Source organism: Polypterus senegalus, unplaced genomic scaffold, assembly GCF_016835505.1.
Source record: "Polypterus senegalus isolate Bchr_013 unplaced genomic scaffold, ASM1683550v1 scaffold_5095, whole genome shotgun sequence".
In the NCBI taxonomy this organism is placed as follows: Eukaryota; Metazoa; Chordata; class Cladistia; order Polypteriformes; family Polypteridae; genus Polypterus; species Polypterus senegalus.
The window spans coordinates 1-25,330 of NW_024380060.1; the positions used below are offsets into that span (position 1 = coordinate 1).

Sequence of the window (25,330 nt, forward strand, 5' to 3'; positions counted from 1 at the left end):
TATGCCAGAAAAATATCGATCAGTCTTGAGGACTCAGACAGAATTTCCGTAATTTATAAAACCATTTTACAGTCCCTCGTTTTCAAAGATCAAAGAGGACAGTGGGAAAAGGATCTCTCACTCAACATCTCAGAAAAGGAATGGAAGTTAGCAATGCACATAATTCACTTGAGCTCCATATGCGCAAAGCATAGAATTATTTAACTCAAAATTATAAATCGAGCACATCTGTCTCGTTTAAAATTGTCCGAAATGTTTCCAGGGCAAAATCCAACCTGCTAACGCTACAATCGAGATCCAGCCTCACTGGGCCAAATGTTTTAGGTGTACACCAAATTAACATCATTCTGGACCAAAATCTTCAAATGCCTTTCAAACAGCCTTGGTGTCACAATCCCATCTAATCCAGTAAGAGCTGTGTTTGGTGGGCTCACAGATGGGCTTAAAGTGGAGAAAGAATAACAAACTGTAATTGCCTTTACTACACTATTGGCACGTAGACTTATCCTGCTCAACTGGAAGAATCCTAACTCTCCTATTCTAAGTTGTGGGCAACTGGGGTTATATAATATGTGAAATTGGAAGAAATCAAACTAGCACTTAGAGGATCTGTACAAAACATTTTCAAAACCTTACAGGATCTGATCAGTAACATTTTAGAATAAGCATTTAAATTGAGGAAGCAGGTTCTCTCCCCTCCTTTACTCCATGTATCTTTATTTATTTATTAATTTATCTATTTACTTATTTTTACTAGCTTAAAGTTTTATTCTGTTGGCCTACCTCACTTTCTCAGGGGTGGGGGTTGATTTCTTCAAAACCTATTTTTCTAACACTTGACTTATTCGTATGGAATGTTATTTGATTTTAATAAAAGCAATAAAATAAAATAAAAAATCGAGAACAGGCTTTTATGTTTTTCACCTAATTCTTGCATCACTACATTTTTGAAAGTCGCATATTAACCATAAAAACTGGAAATATCTTAGAATGTCAAAGTGATTAGCAGAAAACACAGGAATGGTCACTTCATTTTAAAATTGATGTAAATTTAATCTTAGAGGAAAGTTACTTCAATCCAGTAAATCCAAAGTTAGTTCTAGCTATGAAGATAATCATACCAAAGTGCATTTTATATTAAGGCAAAATTAATCTGGAATAGTTGCTTCAAAAATTGTAAGGTTGAAAATACTTTAACAAGTAATAAGGCACAATATAATAATTTTGAAATGCTAACACTTAAAAAAAAAAGAAAAACACTGTCACTTACTTGGCAATGCTGTGGTTGTTGTAGAAATTGTTAATGTAGGAGATGCAGTCGCTGCTAAAACAAAAAAATCACATTACAGCAGACTATTCCTTCATTACTGTAATAGCAGTATTACTGTTTATAATAAGTAATTTGTCAATTGACGGACACATTTGCTCTGCTACGACACAGTTTCTCTTTGACGCAGGCAATAAAACAAATATGCCTATGCCTACATACTGTAAGCAATAAGGGAATTTGAGGAATACAGTGTGAGAATTAACTGGTATGTTTTCTGCAAAGTGATGAATCTTTTTGAATGTTACTTAAGGAAATTTCTAATGCAGGAATAAGCATTCCTGTATATCTTCCAACAAAAGATATAAATTAATAGAATACTAAAGAGAAAATGTAGGTCCAGGAAAATAAAGCATTAAAATACATGTAGATGGAATAACAACAAATTTATTACTCTTGAAGTAGTGACTTTCAAAAAATATGACACTTCATTGTCACTCACTTGACATAGTGGTGGATGTTGTTGAAGCACTTGTCGTTGTAGAAGTCTGAATTTCTGTTAAAAGAAAACACGGCCAATATTACAGATCAGGGTTAGTGTCTTGAATGCCTCTCTACGTAGGAAGGGCCTTACGGTTGTGACAAGAGCATGTGAGGCTCTTACTGGCTTTCTTGAAACTAGTGACACTCAGAATGCGCGTTAGAATCGGTGTGTAACATCACCAGCTCTTAGTTCCAACTTTGTACTTAATCCAAACAAGATAAACTCCATTGTAACACAAAAGTAATTAAATGATTCAGAAAATGAAAGATGGCAAACATTTCAACTACCAAGAAGATACAATTTAATAATCTTGAAATGCTGGCACTGGAAAAAACGAAGAAATACACTGTTACTGATCTGAAGCAGTTGTGGATGTTGCTGAAGTACTTTTTGATGTAAGAGATGCAGCCACAGTAAAACAAAAAAGCTCATTGCTATAGACTAGGCCTCCTTCACTTCATTAGCATCATTCGTGGATATAATACGTGATTTGTCAATTGATGTATACATCTGCGCTGCATGCAATAATGACTGTATTTGAAGTAACACATGGAAGAAACATGCATGTCATGTCATATTGTAAGCAGTAAGGCAAGATACCGTTAGCAGTGATATCAGATTCAACCACAACCTCATTTATTTGGAATTCCAAACATCCACGTATCCAAATTGGGCGACCCTACAAAGACCTATGGCGGAAGGTGGCATGGCTCTACCTAACTTTCAATTTTATTACTGGGCAGCAGATAGACAAGCTATAAAAACCCGGAGATGGACACAAATAGATGAACATACACAGACATGGTCCACAATACAAATAAAATCCTGCAGAATTTCTTTATATTCCTTGCTTTGTACCGCACTAAATACAAGTTATCGCCAATATACTAACAACCCAATTGTACTTCACTGATTCAGATTATGGAACCAATGCAGGAAGTATTTTAAGATAGAGAAGCTTTTGTCGGTGGCTCCTCTGCACGAGAACCACCTTTTTCCACCCTGGCAAACATATGCACTTTTTAATGTCTGGAAAACATCTGGGATTTAATCACTTAGAGATCTGTACATAGACGACGTCTTTGCATCCTAGAAACAATTACACTGCAAATTTAACTTTCCAGAATCACATTTCGTTCGCTGCCTTCAAGTTAGAAACTTTGTTAAACAGAACCTGCCCAATTTTTCTCACCTCCCACCTATCTCTATGCCAGAAAAAATATCGATCAGTCTTGAGGACTCAGACAGAATTTCCGTAATTTATAAAACCATTTTACAGTCCCTCGTTTTCAAAGATCAAAGAGGACAGTGGGAAAAGGATCTCTCACTCAACATCTCAGAAAAGGAATGGAAGTTAGCAATGCACATAATTCACTTGAGCTCCATATGCGCAAAGCATAGAATTATTTAACTCAAAATTATAAATCGAGCACATCTGTCTCGTTTAAAATTGTCCGAAATGTTTCCAGGGCAAAATCCAACCTGCGAACGCTACAATCGAGATCCAGCCTCACTGGGCCAAATGTTTTAGGTGTACACCAAATTAACATCATTCTGGACCAAAATCTTCAAATGCCTTTCAAACAGCCTTGGTGTCACAATCCCATCTAATCCAGTAAGAGCTGTGTTTGGTGGGCTCACAGATGGGCTTAAAGTGGAGAAAGAATAACAAACTGTAATTGCCTTTACTACACTATTGGCACGTAGACTTATCCTGCTCAACTGGAAGAATCCTAACTCTCCTATTCTAAGTTGTGGGCAACTGGGGTTATATAATATGTGAAATTGGAAGAAATCAAACTAGCACTTAGAGGATCTGTACAAAACATTTTCAAAACCTTACAGGATCTGATCAGTAACATTTTAGAATAAGCATTTAAATTGAGGAAGCAGGTTCTCTCCCCTCCTTTACTCCATGTATCTTTATTTATTTATTAATTTATCTATTTACTTATTTTTACTAGCTTAAAGTTTTATTCTGTTGGCCTACCTCACTTTCTCAGGGGTGGGGGTTGATTTCTTCAAAACCTATTTTTCTAACACTTGACTTATTCGTATGGAATGTTATTTGATTTTAATAAAAGCAATAAAATAAAATAAAAAATCGAGAACAGGCTTTTATGTTTTTCACCTAATTCTTGCATCACTACATTTTTGAAAGTCGCATATTAACCATAAAACTGGAAATATCTTAGAATGTCAAAGTGATTAGCAGAAAACACAGGAATGGTCACTTCATTTTAAAATTGATGTAAATTTAATCTTAGAGGAAAGTTACTTCAATCCAGTAAATCAAAGTTAGTTCTAGCTATGAAGATAATCATACCAAAGTGCATTTTATATTAAGGCAAAATTAATCTGGAATAGTTGCTTCAAAAATTGTAAGGTTGAAAATACTTTAACAAGTAATAAGGCACAATATAATAATTTTGAAATGCTAACACTTAAAAAAAGAAAAACACTGTCACTTACTTGGCAATGCTGTGGTTGTTGTAGAAATTGTTAATGTAGGAGATGCAGTCGCTGCTAAAACAAAAAAATCACATTACAGCAGACTATTCCTTCATTACTGTAATAGCAGTATTACTGTTTATAATAAGTAATTTGTCAATTGACGGACACATTTGCTCTGCTACGACACAGTTTCTCTTTGACGCAGGCAATAAAACAAATATGCCTATGCCTACATACTGTAAGCAATAAGGGAATTTGAGGAATACAGTGTGAGAATTAACTGGTATGTTTTCTGCAAAGTGATGAATCTTTTTGAATGTTACTTAAGGAAATTTCTAATGCAGGAATAAGCATTCCTGTATATCTTCCAACAAAAGATATAAATTAATAGAATACTAAAGAGAAAATGTAGGTCCAGGAAAATAAAGCATTAAAATACATGTAGATGGAATAACAACAAATTTATTACTCTTGAAGTAGTGACTTTCAAAAAATATGACACTTCATTGTCACTCACTTGACATAGTGGTGGATGTTGTTGAAGCACTTGTCGTTGTAGAAGTCTGAATTTCTGTTAAAAGAAAAACACGGCCAATATTACAGATCAGGGTTAGTGTCTTGAATGCTCTCTACGTAGGAAGGGCCTTACGGTTGTGACAAGAGCATGTGAGGCTCTTACTGGCTTTCTTGAAACTAGTGACACTCGAATGCGCGTTAGAATCGGTGTGTAACATCACCAGCTCTTAGTTCCAACTTTGTACTTAATCCAAACAAGATAAACTCCATTGTAACACAAAAGTAATTAAATGATTCAGAAAATGAAAGATGGCAAACATTTCAACTACCAAGAAGATACAATTTAATAATCTTGAAATGCTGGCACTGGAAAAAACGAAGAAATACACTGTTACTGATCTGAAGCAGTTGTGGATGTTGCTGAAGTACTTTTTGATGTAAGAGATGCAGCCACAGTAAAACAAAAAAGCTCATTGCTATAGACTAGGCCTCCTTCACTTCATTAGCATCATTCGTGGATATAATACGTGATTTGTCAATTGATGTATACATCTGCGCTGCATGCAATAATGACTGTATTTGAAGTAACACATGGAAGAAACATGCATGTCATGTCATATTGTAAGCAGTAAGGCAAGATACCGTTAGCAGTGATATCAGATTCAACCACAACCTCATTTATTTGGAATTCCAAACATCCACGTATCCAAATTGGGCGACCCTACAAAGACCTATGGCGGAAGGTGGCATGGCTCTACCTAACTTTCAATTTTATTACTGGGCAGCAGATAGACAAGCTATAAAACCCGGAGATGGACACAAATAGATGAACATACACAGACATGGTCCACAATACAAATAAAATCCTGCAGAATTTCTTTATATTCCTTGCTTTGTACCGCACTAAATACAAGTTATCGCCAATATACTAACAACCCAATTGTACTTCACTGATTCAGATTATGGAACCAATGCAGGAAGTATTTTAAGATAGAGAAGCTTTTGTCGGTGGCTCCTCTGCACGAGAACCACCTTTTTCCACCCTGGCAAACATATGCACTTTTTAATGTCTGGAAAACATCTGGGATTTAATCACTTAGAGATCTGTACATAGACGACGTCTTTGCATCCTAGAAACAATTACACTGCAAATTTAACTTTCCAGAATCACATTTCGTTCGCTGCCTTCAAGTTAGAAACTTTGTTAAACAGAACCTGCCCAATTTTTCTCACCTCCCACCTATCTCTATGCCAGAAAAAATATCGATCAGTCTTGAGGACTCAGACAGAATTTCCGTAATTTATAAAACCATTTTACAGTCCCTCGTTTTCAAAGATCAAAGAGGACAGTGGGAAAAGGATCTCTCACTCAACATCTCAGAAAAGGAATGGAAGTTAGCAATGCACATAATTCACTTGAGCTCCATATGCGCAAAGCATAGAATTATTTAACTCAAAATTATAAATCGAGCACATCTGTCTCGTTTAAAATTGTCCGAAATGTTTCCAGGGCAAAATCCAACCTGCGAACGCTACAATCGAGATCCAGCCTCACTGGGCCAAATGTTTTAGGTGTACACCAAATTAACATCATTCTGGACCAAAATCTTCAAATGCCTTTCAAACAGCCTTGGTGTCACAATCCCATCTAATCCAGTAAGAGCTGTGTTTGGTGGGCTCACAGATGGGCTTAAAGTGGAGAAAGAATAACAAACTGTAATTGCCTTTACTACACTATTGGCACGTAGACTTATCCTGCTCAACTGGAAGAATCCTAACTCTCCTATTCTAAGTTGTGGGCAACTGGGGTTATATAATATGTGAAATTGGAAGAAATCAAACTAGCACTTAGAGGATCTGTACAAAACATTTTCAAAACCTTACAGGATCTGATCAGTAACATTTTAGAATAAGCATTTAAATTGAGGAAGCAGGTTCTCTCCCCTCCTTTACTCCATGTATCTTTATTTATTTATTAATTTATCTATTTACTTATTTTTACTAGCTTAAAGTTTTATTCTGTTGGCCTACCTCACTTTCTCAGGGGTGGGGGTTGATTTCTTCAAAACCTATTTTTCTAACACTTGACTTATTCGTATGGAATGTTATTTGATTTTAATAAAAGCAATAAAATAAAATAAAAAATCGAGAACAGGCTTTTATGTTTTTCACCTAATTCTTGCATCACTACATTTTTGAAAGTCGCATATTAACCATAAAAACTGGAAATATCTTAGAATGTCAAAGTGATTAGCAGAAAACACAGGAATGGTCACTTCATTTTAAAATTGATGTAAATTTAATCTTAGAGGAAAGTTACTTCAATCCAGTAAATCAAAGTTAGTTCTAGCTATGAAGATAATCATACCAAAGTGCATTTTATATTAAGGCAAAATTAATCTGGAATAGTTGCTTCAAAAATTGTAAGGTTGAAAATACTTTAACAAGTAATAAGGCACAATATAATAATTTTGAAATGCTAACACTTAAAAAAAAGAAAAACACTGTCACTTACTTGGCAATGCTGTGGTTGTTGTAGAAATTGTTAATGTAGGAGATGCAGTCGCTGCTAAAACAAAAAAATCACATTACAGCAGACTATTCCTTCATTACTGTAATAGCAGTATTACTGTTTATAATAAGTAATTTGTCAATTGACGGACACATTTGCTCTGCTACGACACAGTTTCTCTTTGACGCAGGCAATAAAACAAATATGCCTATGCCTACATACTGTAAGCAATAAGGGAATTTGAGGAATACAGTGTGAGAATTAACTGGTATGTTTTCTGCAAAGTGATGAATCTTTTTGAATGTTACTTAAGGAAATTTCTAATGCAGGAATAAGCATTCCTGTATATCTTCCAACAAAAGATATAAATTAATAGAATACTAAAGAGAAAATGTAGGTCCAGGAAAATAAAGCATTAAAATACATGTAGATGGAATAACAACAAATTTATTACTCTTGAAGTAGTGACTTTCAAAAAATATGACACTTCATTGTCACTCACTTGACATAGTGGTGGATGTTGTTGAAGCACTTGTCGTTGTAGAAGTCTGAATTTCTGTTAAAAGAAAAACACGGCCAATATTACAGATCAGGGTTAGTGTCTTGAATGCCTCTACGTAGGAAGGGCCTTACGGGTGTGACAAGAGCATGTGAAGCTCCTACTGGCTTTCTTGAAACTAGTGACACTCGAATGCGCGTTAGAATCGGTGCGTAACATCACCAGCTCTTAGTTCCAACTTTGTACTTAATCCAAACAAGATAAACTCCATTGTAACACAAAAGTAATTAAATGATTCAGAAAATGAAAGATGGCAAACATTTCAACTACCAAGAAGATACAATTTAATAATCTTGAAATGCTGGCACTGGAAAAAACGAAGAAATACACTGTTACTGATCTGAAGCAGTTGTGGATGTTGCTGAAGTACTTTTTGATGTAAGAGATGCAGCCACAGTAAAACAAAAAAGCTCATTGCTATAGACTAGGCCTCCTTCACTTCATTAGCATCATTCGTGGATATAATACGTGATTTGTCAATTGATGTATACATCTGCGCTGCATGCAATAATGACTGTATTTGAAGTAACACATGGAAGAAACATGCATGTCATGTCATATTGTAAGCAGTAAGGCAAGATACCGTTAGCAGTGATATCAGATTCAACCACAACCTCATTTATTTGGAATTCCAAACATCCACGTATCCAAATTGGGCGACCCTACAAAGACCTATGGCGGAAGGTGGCATGGCTCTACCTAACTTTCAATTTTATTACTGGGCAGCAGATAGACAAGCTATAAAACCCGGAGATGGACACAAATAGATGAACATACACAGACATGGTCCACAATACAAATAAAATCCTGCAGAATTTCTTTATATTCCTTGCTTTGTACCGCACTAAATACAAGTTATCGCCAATATACTAACAACCCAATTGTACTTCACTGATTCAGATTATGGAACCAATGCAGGAAGTATTTTAAGATAGAGAAGCTTTTGTCGGTGGCTCCTCTGCACGAGAACCACCTTTTTCCACCCTGGCAAACATATGCACTTTTTAATGTCTGGAAAACATCTGGGATTTAATCACTTAGAGATCTGTACATAGACGACGTCTTTGCATCCTAGAAACAATTACACTGCAAATTTAACTTTCCAGAATCACATTTCGTTCGCTGCCTTCAAGTTAGAAACTTTGTTAAACAGAACCTGCCCAATTTTTCTCACCTCCCACCTATCTCTATGCCAGAAAAATATCGATCAGTCTTGAGGACTCAGACAGAATTTCCGTAATTTATAAAACCATTTTACAGTCCCTCGTTTTCAAAGATCAAAGAGGACAGTGGGAAAAGGATCTCTCACTCAACATCTCAGAAAAGGAATGGAAGTTAGCAATGCACATAATTCACTTGAGCTCCATATGCGCAAAGCATAGAATTATTTAACTCAAAATTATAAATCGAGCACATCTGTCTCGTTTAAAATTGTCCGAAATGTTTCCAGGGCAAAATCCAACCTGCGAACGCTACAATCGAGATCCAGCCTCACTGGGCCAAATGTTTTAGGTGTACACCAAATTAACATCATTCTGGACCAAAATCTTCAAATGCCTTTCAAACAGCCTTGGTGTCACAATCCCATCTAATCCAGTAAGAGCTGTGTTTGGTGGGCTCACAGATGGGCTTAAAGTGGAGAAAGAATAACAAACTGTAATTGCCTTTACTACACTATTGGCACGTAGACTTATCCTGCTCAACTGGAAGAATCCTAACTCTCCTATTCTAAGTTGTGGGCAACTGGGGTTATATAATATGTGAAATTGGAAGAAATCAAACTAGCACTTAGAGGATCTGTACAAAACATTTTCAAAACCTTACAGGATCTGATCAGTAACATTTTAGAATAAGCATTTAAATTGAGGAAGCAGGTTCTCTCCCCTCCTTTACTCCATGTATCTTTATTTATTTATTAATTTATCTATTTACTTATTTTTACTAGCTTAAAGTTTTATTCTGTTGGCCTACCTCACTTTCTCAGGGGTGGGGGTTGATTTCTTCAAAACCTATTTTTCTAACACTTGACTTATTCGTATGGAATGTTATTTGATTTTAATAAAAGCAATAAAATAAAATAAAAAATCGAGAACAGGCTTTTATGTTTTTCACCTAATTCTTGCATCACTACATTTTTGAAAGTCGCATATTAACCATAAAAACTGGAAATATCTTAGAATGTCAAAGTGATTAGCAGAAAACACAGGAATGGTCACTTCATTTTAAAATTGATGTAAATTTAATCTTAGAGGAAAGTTACTTCAATCCAGTAAATCAAAGTTAGTTCTAGCTATGAAGATAATCATACCAAAGTGCATTTTATATTAAGGCAAAATTAATCTGGAATAGTTGCTTCAAAAATTGTAAGGTTGAAAATACTTTAACAAGTAATAAGGCACAATATAATAATTTTGAAATGCTAACACTTAAAAAAAGAAAAACACTGTCACTTACTTGGCAATGCTGTGGTTGTTGTAGAAATTGTTAATGTAGGAGATGCAGTCGCTGCTAAAACAAAAAAATCACATTACAGCAGACTATTCCTTCATTACTGTAATAGCAGTATTACTGTTTATAATAAGTAATTTGTCAATTGACGGACACATTTGCTCTGCTACGACACAGTTTCTCTTTGACGCAGGCAATAAAACAAATATGCCTATGCCTACATACTGTAAGCAATAAGGGAATTTGAGGAATACAGTGTGAGAATTAACTGGTATGTTTTCTGCAAAGTGATGAATCTTTTTGAATGTTACTTAAGGAAATTTCTAATGCAGGAATAAGCATTCCTGTATATCTTCCAACAAAAGATATAAATTAATAGAATACTAAAGAGAAAATGTAGGTCCAGGAAAATAAAGCATTAAAATACATGTAGATGGAATAACAACAAATTTATTACTCTTGAAGTAGTGACTTTCAAAAAATATGACACTTCATTGTCACTCACTTGACATAGTGGTGGATGTTGTTGAAGCACTTGTCGTTGTAGAAGTCTGAATTTCTGTTAAAAGAAAAACACGGCCAATATTACAGATCAGGGTTAGTGTCTTGAATGCCTCTCTACGTAGGAAGGGCCTTACGGTTGTGACAAGAGCATGTGAGGCTCTTACTGGCTTTCTTGAAACTAGTGACACTCGCGAATGCGCGTTAGAATCGGTGTGTAACATCACCAGCTCTTAGTTCCAACTTTGTACTTAATCCAAACAAGATAAACTCCATTGTAACACAAAAGTAATTAAATGATTCAGAAAATGAAAGATGGCAAACATTTCAACTACCAAGAAGATACAATTTAATAATCTTGAAATGCTGGCACTGGAAAAAACGAAGAAATACACTGTTACTGATCTGAAGCAGTTGTGGATGTTGCTGAAGTACTTTTGATGTAAGAGATGCAGCCACAGTAAAACAAAAAAGCTCATTGCTATAGACTAGGCCTCCTTCACTTCATTAGCATCATTCGTGGATATAATACGTGATTTGTCAATTGATGTATACATCTGCGCTGCATGCAATAATGACTGTATTTGAAGTAACACATGGAAGAAACATGCATGTCATGTCATATTGTAAGCAGTAAGGCAAGATACCGTTAGCAGTGATATCAGATTCAACCACAACCTCATTTATTTGGAATTCCAAACATCCACGTATCCAAATTGGGCGACCCTACAAAGACCTATGGCGGAAGGTGGCATGGCTCTACCTAACTTTCAATTTTATTACTGGGCAGCAGATAGACAAGCTATAAAACCCGGAGATGGACACAAATAGATGAACATACACAGACATGGTCCACAATACAAATAAAATCCTGCAGAATTTCTTTATATTCCTTGCTTTGTACCGCACTAAATACAAGTTATCGCCAATATACTAACAACCCAATTGTACTTCACTGATTCAGATTATGGAACCAATGCAGGAAGTATTTTAAGATAGAGAAGCTTTTGTCGGTGGCTCCTCTGCACGAGAACCACCTTTTTCCACCCTGGCAAACATATGCACTTTTAATGTCTGGAAAACATCTGGGATTTAATCACTTAGAGATCTGTACATAGACGACGTCTTTGCATCCTAGAAACAATTACACTGCAAATTTAACTTTCCAGAATCACATTTCGTTCGCTGCCTTCAAGTTAGAAACTTTGTTAAACAGAACCTGCCCAATTTTTCTCACCTCCCACCTATCTCTATGCCAGAAAAAATATCGATCAGTCTTGAGGACTCAGACAGAATTTCCGTAATTTATAAAACCATTTTACAGTCCCTCGTTTTCAAAGATCAAAGAGGACAGTGGGAAAAGGATCTCTCACTCAACATCTCAGAAAAGGAATGGAAGTTAGCAATGCACATAATTCACTTGAGCTCCATATGCGCAAAGCATAGAATTATTTAACTCAAAATTATAAATCGAGCACATCTGTCTCGTTTAAAATTGTCCGAAATGTTTCCAGGGCAAAATCCAACCTGCGAACGCTACAATCGAGATCCAGCCTCACTGGGCCAAATGTTTTAGGTGTACACCAAATTAACATCATTCTGGACCAAAATCTTCAAATGCCTTTCAAACAGCCTTGGTGTCACAATCCCATCTAATCCAGTAAGAGCTGTGTTTGGTGGGCTCACAGATGGGCTTAAAGTGGAGAAAGAATAACAAACTGTAATTGCCTTTACTACACTATTGGCACGTAGACTTATCCTGCTCAACTGGAAGAATCCTAACTCTCCTATTCTGTGGGCAACTGGGGTTATATAATATGTGAAATTGGAAGAAATCAAACTAGCACTTAGAGGATCTGTACAAAACATTTTCAAAACCTTACAGGATCTGATCAGTAACATTTTAGAATAAGCATTTAAATTGAGGAAGCAGGTTCTCTCCCCTCCTTTACTCCATGTATCTTTATTTATTTATTAATTTATCTATTTACTTATTTTTACTAGCTTAAAGTTTTATTCTGTTGGCCTACCTCACTTTCTCAGGGGTGGGGGTTGATTTCTTCAAAACCTATTTTTCTAACACTTGACTTATTCGTATGGAATGTTATTTGATTTTAATAAAAGCAATAAAATAAAATAAAAAATCGAGAACAGGCTTTTATGTTTTTCACCTAATTCTTGCATCACTACATTTTTGAAAGTCGCATATTAACCATAAAAACTGGAAATATCTTAGAATGTCAAAGTGATTAGCAGAAAACACAGGAATGGTCACTTCATTTTAAAATTGATGTAAATTTAATCTTAGAGGAAAGTTACTTCAATCCAGTAAATCAAAGTTAGTTCTAGCTATGAAGATAATCATACCAAAGTGCATTTTATATTAAGGCAAAATTAATCTGGAATAGTTGCTTCAAAAATTGTAAGGTTGAAAATACTTTAACAAGTAATAAGGCACAATATAATAATTTTGAAATGCTAACACTTAAAAAAAAGAAAAACACTGTCACTTACTTGGCAATGCTGTGGTTGTTGTAGAAATTGTTAATGTAGGAGATGCAGTCGCTGCTAAAACAAAAAAATCACATTACAGCAGACTATTCCTTCATTACTGTAATAGCAGTATTACTGTTTATAATAAGTAATTTGTCAATTGACGGACACATTTGCTCTGCTACGACACAGTTTCTCTTTGACGCAGGCAATAAAACAAATATGCCTATGCCTACATACTGTAAGCAATAAGGGAATTTGAGGAATACAGTGTGAGAATTAACTGGTATGTTTTCTGCAAAGTGATGAATCTTTTTGAATGTTACTTAAGGAAATTTCTAATGCAGGAATAAGCATTCCTGTATATCTTCCAACAAAGATATAAATTAATAGAATACTAAAGAGAAAATGTAGGTCCAGGAAAATAAAGCATTAAAATACATGTAGATGGAATAACAACAAATTTATTACTCTTGAAGTAGTGACTTTCAAAAAATATGACACTTCATTGTCACTCACTTGACATAGTGGTGGATGTTGTTGAAGCACTTGTCGTTGTAGAAGTCTGAATTTCTGTTAAAAGAAAAACACGGCCAATATTACAGATCAGGGTTAGTGTCTTGAATGCCTCTCTACGTAGGAAGGGCCTTACGGTTGTGACAAGAGCATGTGAGGCTCTTACTGGCTTTCTTGAAACTAGTGACACTCGCTGAATGCGCGTTAGAATCGGTGTGTAACATCACCAGCTCTTAGTTCCAACTTTGTACTTAATCCAAACAAGATAAACTCCATTGTAACACAAAAGTAATTAAATGATTCAGAAAATGAAAGATGGCAAACATTTCAACTACCAAGAAGATACAATTTAATAATCTTGAAATGCTGGCACTGGAAAAAACGAAGAAATACACTGTTACTGATCTGAAGCAGTTGTGGATGTTGCTGAAGTACTTTTGATGTAAGAGATGCAGCCACAGTAAAACAAAAAAAAAGCTCATTGCTATAGACTAGGCCTCCTTCACTTCATTAGCATCATTCGTGGATATAATACGTGATTTGTCAATTGATGTATACATCTGCGCTGCATGCAATAATGACTGTATTTGAAGTAACACATGGAAGAAACATGCATGTCATGTCATATTGTAAGCAGTAAGGCAAGATACCGTTAGCAGTGATATCAGATTCAACCACAACCTCATTTATTTGGAATTCCAAACATCCACGTATCCAAATTGGGCGACCCTACAAAGACCTATGGCGGAAGGTGGCATGGCTCTACCTAACTTTCAATTTTATTACTGGGCAGCAGATAGACAAGCTATAAAACCCGGAGATGGACACAAATAGATGAACATACACAGACATGGTCCACAATACAAATAAAATCCTGCAGAATTTCTTTATATTCCTTGCTTTGTACCGCACTAAATACAAGTTATCGCCAATATACTAACAACCCAATTGTACTTCACTGATTCAGATTATGGAACCAATGCAGGAAGTATTTTAAGATAGAGAAGCTTTTGTCGGTGGCTCCTCTGCACGAGAACCACCTTTTTCCACCCTGGCAAACATATGCACTTTTTAATGTCTGGAAAACATCTGGGATTTAATCACTTAGAGATCTGTACATAGACGACGTCTTTGCATCCTAGAAACAATTACACTGCAAATTTAACTTTCCAGAATCACATTTCGTTCGCTGCCTTCAAGTTAGAAACTTTGTTAAACAGAACCTGCCCAATTTTTCTCACCTCCCACCTATCTCTATGCCAGAAAAATATCGATCAGTCTTGAGGACTCAGACAGAATTTCCGTAATTTATAAAACCATTTTACAGTCCCTCGTTTTCAAAGATCAAAGAGGACAGTGGGAAAAGGATCTCTCACTCAACATCTCAGAAAAGGAATGGAAGTTAGCAATGCACATAATTCACTTGAGCTCCATATGCGCAAAGCATAGAATTATTTAACTCAAAATTATAAATCGAGCACATCTGTCTCGTTTAAAATTGTCCGAAATGTTTCCAGGGCAAAATCCAACCTGCGAACGCTACAATCGAGATCCAGCCTCACTGGGCCAAATGTTTTAGGTGTACACCAAATTAACATCATTCTGGACCAAAATCTTCAAATGCCTTTCAAACAGCCTTGGTGTCACAATCCCATCTAATCCAGTAAGAGCTGTGTTTGGTGGGCTCACAGATGGGCTTAAAGTGGAGAAAGAATAACAAACTGTAATTGCCTTTACTACACTATTGGCACGTAGACTTATCCTGCTCAACTGGAAGAATCCTAACTCTCCTATTCTAAGTTGTGGGCAACTGGGGTTATATAATATGTGAAATTGGAAGAAATCAAACTAGCACTTAGAGGATCTGTACAAAACATTTTCAAAACCTTACAGGATCTGATCAGTAACATTTTAGAATAAGCATTTAAATTGAGGAAGCAGGTTCTCTCCCCTCCTTTACTCCATGTATCTTTATTTATTTATTAATTTATCTATTTACTTATTTTTACTAGCTTAAAGTTTTATTCTGTTGGCCTACCTCACTTTCTCAGGGGTGGGGGTTGATTTCTTCAAAACCTATTTTTCTAACACTTGACTTATTCGTATGGAATGTTATTTGATTTTAATAAAAGCAATAAAATAAAATAAAAAATCGAGAACAGGCTTTTATGTTTTTCACCTAATTCTTGCATCACTACATTTTTGAAAGTCGCATATTAACCATAAAAACTGGAAATATCTTAGAATGTCAAAGTGATTAGCAGAAAACACAGGAATGGTCACTTCATTTTAAAATTGATGTAAATTTAATCTTAGAGGAAAGTTACTTCAATCCAGTAAATCAAAGTTAGTTCTAGCTATGAAGATAATCATACCAAAGTGCATTTTATATTAAGGCAAAATTAATCTGGAATAGTTGCTTCAAAAATTGTAACGTTGAAAATACTTTAACAAGTAATAAGGCACAATATAATAATTTTGAAATGCTAACACTTAAAAAAAAAAGAAAAACACTGTCACTTACTTGGCAATGCTGTGGTTGTTGTAGAAATTGTTAATGTAGGAGATGCAGTCGCTGCTAAAACAAAAAAATCACATTACAGCAGACTATTCCTTCATTACTGTAATAGCAGTATTACTGTTTATAATAAGTAATTTGTCAATTGACGGACACATTTGCTCTGCTACGACACAGTTTCTCTTTGACGCAGGCAATAAAACAAATATGCCTATGCCTACATACTGTAAGCAATAAGGGAATTTGAGGAATACAGTGTGAGAATTAACTGGTATGTTTTCTGCAAAGTGATGAATCTTTTTGAATGTTACTTAAGGAAATTTCTAATGCAGGAATAAGCATTCCTGTATATCTTCCAACAATAGATATAAAGTAATAGAATACTAAAGAGAAAATGTAGGTCCAGGAAAATAAAGCATTAAAATACATGTAGATGGAATAACAACAAATTTATTACTCTTGAAGTAGTGACTTTCAAAAAATATGACACTTCATTGTCACTCACTTGACATAGTGGTGGATGTTGTTGAAGCACTTGTCGTTGTAGAAGTCTGAATTTCTGTTAAAAGAAAACACGGCCAATATTACAGATCAGGGTTAGTGTCTTGAATGCCTCTCTACGTAGGAAGGGCCTTACGGTTGTGACAAGAGCATGTGAGGCTCTTACTGGCTTTCTTGAAACTAGTGACACTCGCGAATGCGCGTTAGAATCGGTGTGTAACATCACCAGCTCTTAGTTCCAACTTTGTACTTAATCCAAACAAGATAAACTCCATTGTAACACAAAAGTAATTAAATGATTCAGAAAATGAAAGATGGCAAACATTTCAACTACCAAGAAGATACAATTTAATAATCTTGAAATGCTGGCACTGGAAAAAACGAAGAAATACACTGTTACTGATCTGAAGCAGTTGTGGATGTTGCTGAAGTACTTTTGATGTAAGAGATGCAGCCACAGTAAAACAAAAAAAAAGCTCATTGCTATAGACTAGGCCTCCTTCACTTCATTAGCATCATTCGTGGATATAATACGTGATTTGTCAATTGATGTATACATCTGCGCTGCATGCAATAATGACTGTATTTGAAGTAACACATGGAAGAAACATGCATGTCATGTCATATTGTAAGCAGTAAGGCAAGATACCGTTAGCAGTGATATCAGATTCAACCACAACCTCATTTATTTGGAATTCCAAACATCCACGTATCCAAATTGGGCGACCCTACAAAGACCTATGGCGGAAGGTGGCATGGCTCTACCTAACTTTCAATTTTATTACTGGGCAGCAGATAGACAAGCTATAAAACCCGGAGATGGACACAAATAGATGAACATACACAGACATGGTCCACAATACAAATAAAATCCTGCAGAATTTCTTTATATTCCTTGCTTTGTACCGCACTAAATACAAGTTATCGCCAATATACTAACAACCCAATTGTACTTCACTGATTCAGATTATGGAACCAATGCAGGAAGTATTTTAAGATAGAGAAGCTTTTGTCGGTGGCTCCTCTGCACGAGAACCACCTTTTTCCACCCTGGCAAACATATGCACTTTTAATGTCTGGAAAACATCTGGGATTTAATCACTTAGAGATCTGTACATAGACGACGTCTTTGCATCCTAGAAACAATTACACTGCAAATTTAACTTTCCAGAATCACATTTCGTTCGCTGCCTTCAAGTTAGAAACTTTGTTAAACAGAACCTGCCCAATTTTTCTCACCTCCCACCTATCTCTATGCCAGAAAAAATATCGATCAGTCTTGAGGACTCAGACAGAATTTCCGTAATTTATAAAACCATTTTACAGTCCCTCGTTTTCAAAGATCAAAGAGGACAGTGGGAAAAGGATCTCTCACTCAACATCTCAGAAAAGGAATGGAAGTTAGCAATGCACATAATTCACTTGAGCTCCATATGCGCAAAGCATAGAATTATTTAACTCAAAATTATAAATCGAGCACATCTGTCTCGTTTAAAATTGTCGAAATGTTTCCAGGGCAAAATCCAACCTGCGAACGCTACAATCGAGATCCAGCCTCACTGGGCCAAATGTTTTAGGTGTACACCAAATTAACATCATTCTGGACCAAAATCTTCAAATGCCTTTCAAACAGCCTTGGTGTCACAATCCCATCTAATCCAGTAAGAGCTGTGTTTGGTGGGCTCACAGATGGGCTTAAAGTGGAGAAAGAATAACAAACTGTAATTGCCTTTACTACACTATTGGCACGTAGACTTATCCTGCTCAACTGGAAGAATCCTAACTCTCCTATTCTAAGTTGTGGGCAACTGGGGTTATATAATATGTGAAATTGGAAGAAATCAAACTAGCACTTAGAGGATCTGTACAAAACATTTTCAAAACCTTACAGGATCTGATCAGTAACATTTTAGAATAAGCATTTAAATTGAGGAAGCAGGTTCTCTCCCCTCCTTTACTCCATGTATCTTTATTTATTTATTAATTTATCTATTTACTTATTTTTACTAGCTTAAAGTTTTATTCTGTTGGCCTACCTCACTTTCTCAGGGGTGGGGGTTGATTTCTTCAAAACCTATTTTTCTAACACTTGACTTATTCGTATGGAATGTTATTTGATTTTAATAAAAGCAATAAAATAAAATAAAAAATCGAGAACAGGCTTTTATGTTTTTCACCTAATTCTTGCATCACTACATTTTTGAAAGTCGCATATTAACCATAAAACTGGAAATATCTTAGAATGTCAAAGTGATTAGCAGAAAACACAGGAATGGTCACTTCATTTTAAAATTGATGTAAATTTAATCTTAGAGGAAAGTTACTTCAATCCAGTAAATCAAAGTTAGTTCTAGCTATGAAGATAATCATACCAAAGTGCATTTTATATTAAGGCAAAATTAATCTGGAATAGTTGCTTCAAAAATTGTAAGGTTGAAAATACTTTAACAAGTAATAAGGCACAATATAATAATTTTGAAATGCTAACACTTAAAAAAAAGAAAAACACTGTCACTTACTTGGCAATGCTGTGGTTGTTGTAGAAATTGTTAATGTAGGAGATGCAGTCGCTGCTAAAACAAAAAAATCACATTACAGCAGACTATTCCTTCATTACTGTAATAGCAGTATTACTGTTTATAATAAGTAATTTGTCAATTGACGGACACATTTGCTCTGCTACGACACAGTTTCTCTTTGACGCAGGCAATAAAACAAATATGCCTATGCCTACATACTGTAAGCAATAAGGGAATTTGAGGAATACAGTGTGAGAATTAACTGGTATGTTTTCTGCAAAGTGATGAATCTTTTTGAATGTTACTTAAGGAAATTTCTAATGCAGGAATAAGCATTCCTGTATATCTTCCAACAAAAGATATAAATTAATAGAATACTAAAGAGAAAATGTAGGTCCAGGAAAATAAAGCATTAAAATACATGTAGATGGAATAACAACAAATTTATTACTCTTGAAGTAGTGACTTTCAAAAAATATGACACTTCATTGTCACTCACTTGACATAGTGGTGGATGTTGTTGAAGCACTTGTCGTTGTAGAAGTCTGAATTTCTGTTAAAAGAAAAACACGGCCAATATTACAGATCAGGGTTAGTGTCTTGAATGCCTCTCTACGTAGGAAGGGCCTTACGGTTGTGACAAGAGCATGTGAGGCTCTTACTGGCTTTCTTGAAACTAGTGACACTCTGAATGCGCGTTAGAATCGGTGTGTAACATCACCAGCTCTTAGTTCCAACTTTGTACTTAATCCAAACAAGATAAACTCCATTGTAACACAAAAGTAATTAAATGATTCAGAAAATGAAAGATGGCAAACATTTCAACTACCAAGAAGATACAATTTAATAATCTTGAAATGCTGGCACTGGAAAAAACGAAGAAATACACTGTTACTGATCTGAAGCAGTTGTGGATGTTGCTGAAGTACTTTTGATGTAAGAGATGCAGCCACAGTAAAACAAAAAAGCTCATTGCTATAGACTAGGCCTCCTTCACTTCATTAGCATCATTCGTGGATATAATACGTGATTTGTCAATTGATGTATACATCTGCGCTGCATGCAATAATGACTGTATTTGAAGTAACACATGGAAGAAACATGCATGTCATGTCATATTGTAAGCAGTAAGGCAAGATACCGTTAGCAGTGATATCAGATTCAACCACAACCTCATTTATTTGGAATTCCAAACATCCACGTATCCAAATTGGGCGACCCTACAAAGACCTATGGCGGAAGGTGGCATGGCTCTACCTAACTTTCAATTTTATTACTGGGCAGCAGATAGACAAGCTATAAAACCCGGAGATGGACACAAATAGATGAACATACACAGACATGGTCCACAATACAAATAAAATCCTGCAGAATTTCTTTATATTCCTTGCTTTGTACCGCACTAAATACAAGTTATCGCCAATATACTAACAACCCAATTGTACTTCACTGATTCAGATTATGGAACCAATGCAGGAAGTATTTTAAGATAGAGAAGCTTTTGTCGGTGGCTCCTCTGCACGAGAACCACCTTTTTCCACCCTGGCAAACATATGCACTTTTAATGTCTGGAAAACATCTGGGATTTAATCACTTAGAGATCTGTACATAGACGACGTCTTTGCATCCTAGAAACAATTACACTGCAAATTTAACTTTCCAGAATCACATTTCGTTCGCTGCCTTCAAGTTAGAAACTTTGTTAAACAGAACCTGCCCAATTTTTCTCACCTCCCACCTATCTCTATGCCAGAAAAAATATCGATCAGTCTTGAGGACTCAGACAGAATTTCCGTAATTTATAAAACCATTTTACAGTCCCTCGTTTTCAAAGATCAAAGAGGACAGTGGGAAAAGGATCTCTCACTCAACATCTCAGAAAAGGAATGGAAGTTAGCAATGCACATAATTCACTTGAGCTCCATATGCGCAAAGCATAGAATTATTTAACTCAAAATTATAAATCGAGCACATCTGTCTCGTTTAAAATTGTCCGAAATGTTTCCAGGGCAAAATCCAACCTGCGAACGCTACAATCGAGATCCAGCCTCACTGGGCCAAATGTTTTAGGTGTACACCAAATTAACATCATTCTGGACCAAAATCTTCAAATGCCTTTCAAACAGCCTTGGTGTCACAATCCCATCTAATCCAGTAAGAGCTGTGTTTGGTGGGCTCACAGATGGGCTTAAAGTGGAGAAAGAATAACAAACTGTAATTGCCTTTACTACACTATTGGCACGTAGACTTATCCTGCTCAACTGGAAGAATCCTAACTCTCCTATTCTAAGTTGTGGGCAACTGGGGTTATATAATATGTGAAATTGGAAGAAATCAAACTAGCACTTAGAGGATCTGTACAAAACATTTTCAAAACCTTACAGGATCTGATCAGTAACATTTTAGAATAAGCATTTAAATTGAGGAAGCAGGTTCTCTCCCCTCCTTTACTCCATGTATCTTTATTTATTTATTAATTTATCTATTTACTTATTTTTACTAGCTTAAAGTTTTATTCTGTTGGCCTACCTCACTTTCTCAGGGGTGGGGGTTGATTTCTTCAAAACCTATTTTTCTAACACTTGACTTATTCGTATGGAATGTTATTTGATTTTAATAAAAGCAATAAAATAAAATAAAAAATCGAGAACAGGCTTTTATGTTTTTCACCTAATTCTTGCATCACTACATTTTTGAAAGTCGCATATTAACCATAAAACTGGAAATATCTTAGAATGTCAAAGTGATTAGCAGAAAACACAGGAATGGTCACTTCATTTTAAAATTGATGTAAATTTAATCTTAGAGGAAAGTTACTTCAATCCAGTAAATCAAAGTTAGTTCTAGCTATGAAGATAATCATACCAAAGTGCATTTTATATTAAGGCAAAATTAATCTGGAATAGTTGCTTCAAAAATTGTAACGTTGAAAATACTTTAACAAGTAATAAGGCACAATATAATAATTTTGAAATGCTAACACTTAAAAAAAAAAGAAAAACACTGTCACTTACTTGGCAATGCTGTGGTTGTTGTAGAAATTGTTAATGTAGGAGATGCAGTCGCTGCTAAAACAAAAAAATCACATTACAGCAGACTATTCCTTCATTACTGTAATAGCAGTATTACTGTTTATAATAAGTAATTTGTCAATTGACGGACACATTTGCTCTGCTACGACACAGTTTCTCTTTGACGCAGGCAATAAAACAAATATGCCTATGCCTACATACTGTAAGCAATAAGGGAATTTGAGGAATACAGTGTGAGAATTAACTGGTATGTTTTCTGCAAAGTGATGAATCTTTTTGAATGTTACTTAAGGAAATTTCTAATGCAGGAATAAGCATTCCTGTATATCTTCCAACAAAGATATAAATTAATAGAATACTAAAGAGAAAATGTAGGTCCAGGAAAATAAAGCATTAAAATACATGTAGATGGAATAACAACAAATTTATTACTCTTGAAGTAGTGACTTTCAAAAAATATGACACTTCATTGTCACTCACTTGACATAGTGGTGGATGTTGTTGAAGCACTTGTCGTTGTAGAAGTCTGAATTTCTGTTAAAAGAAAAACACGGCCAATATTACAGATCAGGGTTAGTGTCTTGAATGCCTCTCTACGTAGGAAGGGCCTTACGGTTGTGACAAGAGCATGTGAGGCTCTTACTGGCTTTCTTGAAACTAGTGACACTCGCGAATGCGCGTTAGAATCGGTGTGTAACATCACCAGCTCTTAGTTCCAACTTTGTACTTAATCCAAACAAGATAAACTCCATTGTAACACAAAAGTAATTAAATGATTCAGAAAATGAAAGATGGCAAACATTTCAACTACCAAGAAGATACAATTTAATAATCTTGAAATGCTGGCACTGGAAAAAACGAAGAAATACACTGTTACTGATCTGAAGCAGTTGTGGATGTTGCTGAAGTACTTTTTGATGTAAGAGATGCAGCCACAGTAAAACAAAAAAAAAGCTCATTGCTATAGACTAGGCCTCCTTCACTTCATTAGCATCATTCGTGGATATAATACGTGATTTGTCAATTGATGTATACATCTGCGCTGCATGCAATAATGACTGTATTTGAAGTAACACATGGAAGAAACATGCATGTCATGTCATATTGTAAGCAGTAAGGCAAGATACCGTTAGCAGTGATATCAGATTCAACCACAACCTCATTTATTTGGAATTCCAAACATCCACGTATCCAAATTGGGCGACCCTACAAAGACCTATGGCGGAAGGTGGCATGGCTCTACCTAACTTTCAATTTTATTACTGGGCAGCAGATAGACAAGCTATAAAACCCGGAGATGGACACAAATAGATGAACATACACAGACATGGTCCACAATACAAATAAAATCCTGCAGAATTTCTTTATATTCCTTGCTTTGTACCGCACTAAATACAAGTTATCGCCAATATACTAACAACCCAATTGTACTTCACTGATTCAGATTATGGAACCAATGCAGGAAGTATTTTAAGATAGAGAAGCTTTTGTCGGTGGCTCCTCTGCACGAGAACCACCTTTTTCCACCCTGGCAAACATATGCACTTTTTAATGTCTGGAAAACATCTGGGATTTAATCACTTAGAGATCTGTACATAGACGACGTCTTTGCATCCTAGAAACAATTACACTGCAAATTTAACTTTCCAGAATCACATTTCGTTCGCTGCCTTCAAGTTAGAAACTTTGTTAAACAGAACCTGCCCAATTTTTCTCACCTCCCACCTATCTCTATGCCAGAAAAAATATCGATCAGTCTTGAGGACTCAGACAGAATTTCCGTAATTTATAAAACCATTTTACAGTCCCTCGTTTTCAAAGATCAAAGAGGACAGTGGGAAAAGGATCTCTCACTCAACATCTCAGAAAAGGAATGGAAGTTAGCAATGCACATAATTCACTTGAGCTCCATATGCGCAAAGCATAGAATTATTTAACTCAAAATTATAAATCGAGCACATCTGTCTCGTTTAAAATTGTCCGAAATGTTTCCAGGGCAAAATCCAACCTCGAACGCTACAATCGAGATCCAGCCTCACTGGGCCAAATGTTTTAGGTGTACACCAAATTAACATCATTCTGGACCAAAATCTTCAAATGCCTTTCAAACAGCCTTGGTGTCACAATCCCATCTAATCCAGTAAGAGCTGTGTTTGGTGGGCTCACAGATGGGCTTAAAGTGGAGAAAGAATAACAAACTGTAATTGCCTTTACTACACTATTGGCACGTAGACTTATCCTGCTCAACTGGAAGAATCCTAACTCTCCTATTCTAAGTTGTGGGCAACTGGGGTTATATAATATGTGAAATTGGAAGAAATCAAACTAGCACTTAGAGGATCTGTACAAAACATTTTCAAAACCTTACAGGATCTGATCAGTAACATTTTAGAATAAGCATTTAAATTGAGGAAGCAGGTTCTCTCCCCTCCTTTACTCCATGTATCTTTATTTATTTATTAATTTATCTATTTACTTATTTTTACTAGCTTAAAGTTTTATTCTGTTGGCCTACCTCACTTTCTCAGGGGTGGGGGTTGATTTCTTCAAAACCTATTTTTCTAACACTTGACTTATTCGTATGGAATGTTATTTGATTTTAATAAAAGCAATAAAATAAAATAAAAATCGAGAACAGGCTTTTATGTTTTTCACCTAATTCTTGCATCACTACATTTTTGAAAGTCGCATATTAACCATAAAACTGGAAATATCTTAGAATGTCAAAGTGATTAGCAGAAAACACAGGAATGGTCACTTCATTTTAAAATTGATGTAAATTTAATCTTAGAGGAAAGTTACTTCAATCCAGTAAATCAAAGTTAGTTCTAGCTATGAAGATAATCATACCAAAGTGCATTTTATATTAAGGCAAAATTAATCTGGAATAGTTGCTTCAAAAATTGTAACGTTGAAAATACTTTAACAAGTAATAAGGCACAATATAATA

At 35.5% G+C, this 25,330-nt stretch overlaps 1 protein-coding gene across 1 annotated transcript in view; it reads right to left on the reverse strand.

The window, feature by feature from the left end:
• Positions 1 to 1,270: 1,270 nt before the first annotated feature.
• The window catches only part of LOC120520094 (probable cyclin-dependent serine/threonine-protein kinase DDB_G0292550), a gene marked incomplete at its 3' end in the record, with an annotated part of 35,947 nt that continues 11,887 nt past the window's right edge, over positions 1,271 to 25,330 (reverse strand). The window contains exons 11-26 of the mRNA XM_039742720.1: positions 22,861 to 22,914; positions 22,363 to 22,416; positions 19,848 to 19,901; positions 19,349 to 19,402; positions 16,834 to 16,887; positions 16,335 to 16,388; positions 13,814 to 13,867; positions 13,316 to 13,369; positions 10,806 to 10,859; positions 10,307 to 10,360; positions 7,796 to 7,849; positions 7,297 to 7,350; positions 4,783 to 4,836; positions 4,284 to 4,337; positions 1,770 to 1,823; positions 1,271 to 1,324 (exon numbers count right to left, since the gene is read on the reverse strand). Of these exons, the coding sequence (XP_039598654.1) occupies positions 1,271 to 1,324; positions 1,770 to 1,823; positions 4,284 to 4,337; positions 4,783 to 4,836; positions 7,297 to 7,350; positions 7,796 to 7,849; positions 10,307 to 10,360; positions 10,806 to 10,859; positions 13,316 to 13,369; positions 13,814 to 13,867; positions 16,335 to 16,388; positions 16,834 to 16,887; positions 19,349 to 19,402; positions 19,848 to 19,901; positions 22,363 to 22,416; positions 22,861 to 22,914 (864 nt within the window). The remainder of the gene's footprint in view (positions 1,325 to 1,769; positions 1,824 to 4,283; positions 4,338 to 4,782; positions 4,837 to 7,296; positions 7,351 to 7,795; positions 7,850 to 10,306; positions 10,361 to 10,805; positions 10,860 to 13,315; positions 13,370 to 13,813; positions 13,868 to 16,334; positions 16,389 to 16,833; positions 16,888 to 19,348; positions 19,403 to 19,847; positions 19,902 to 22,362; positions 22,417 to 22,860; positions 22,915 to 25,330) is intronic.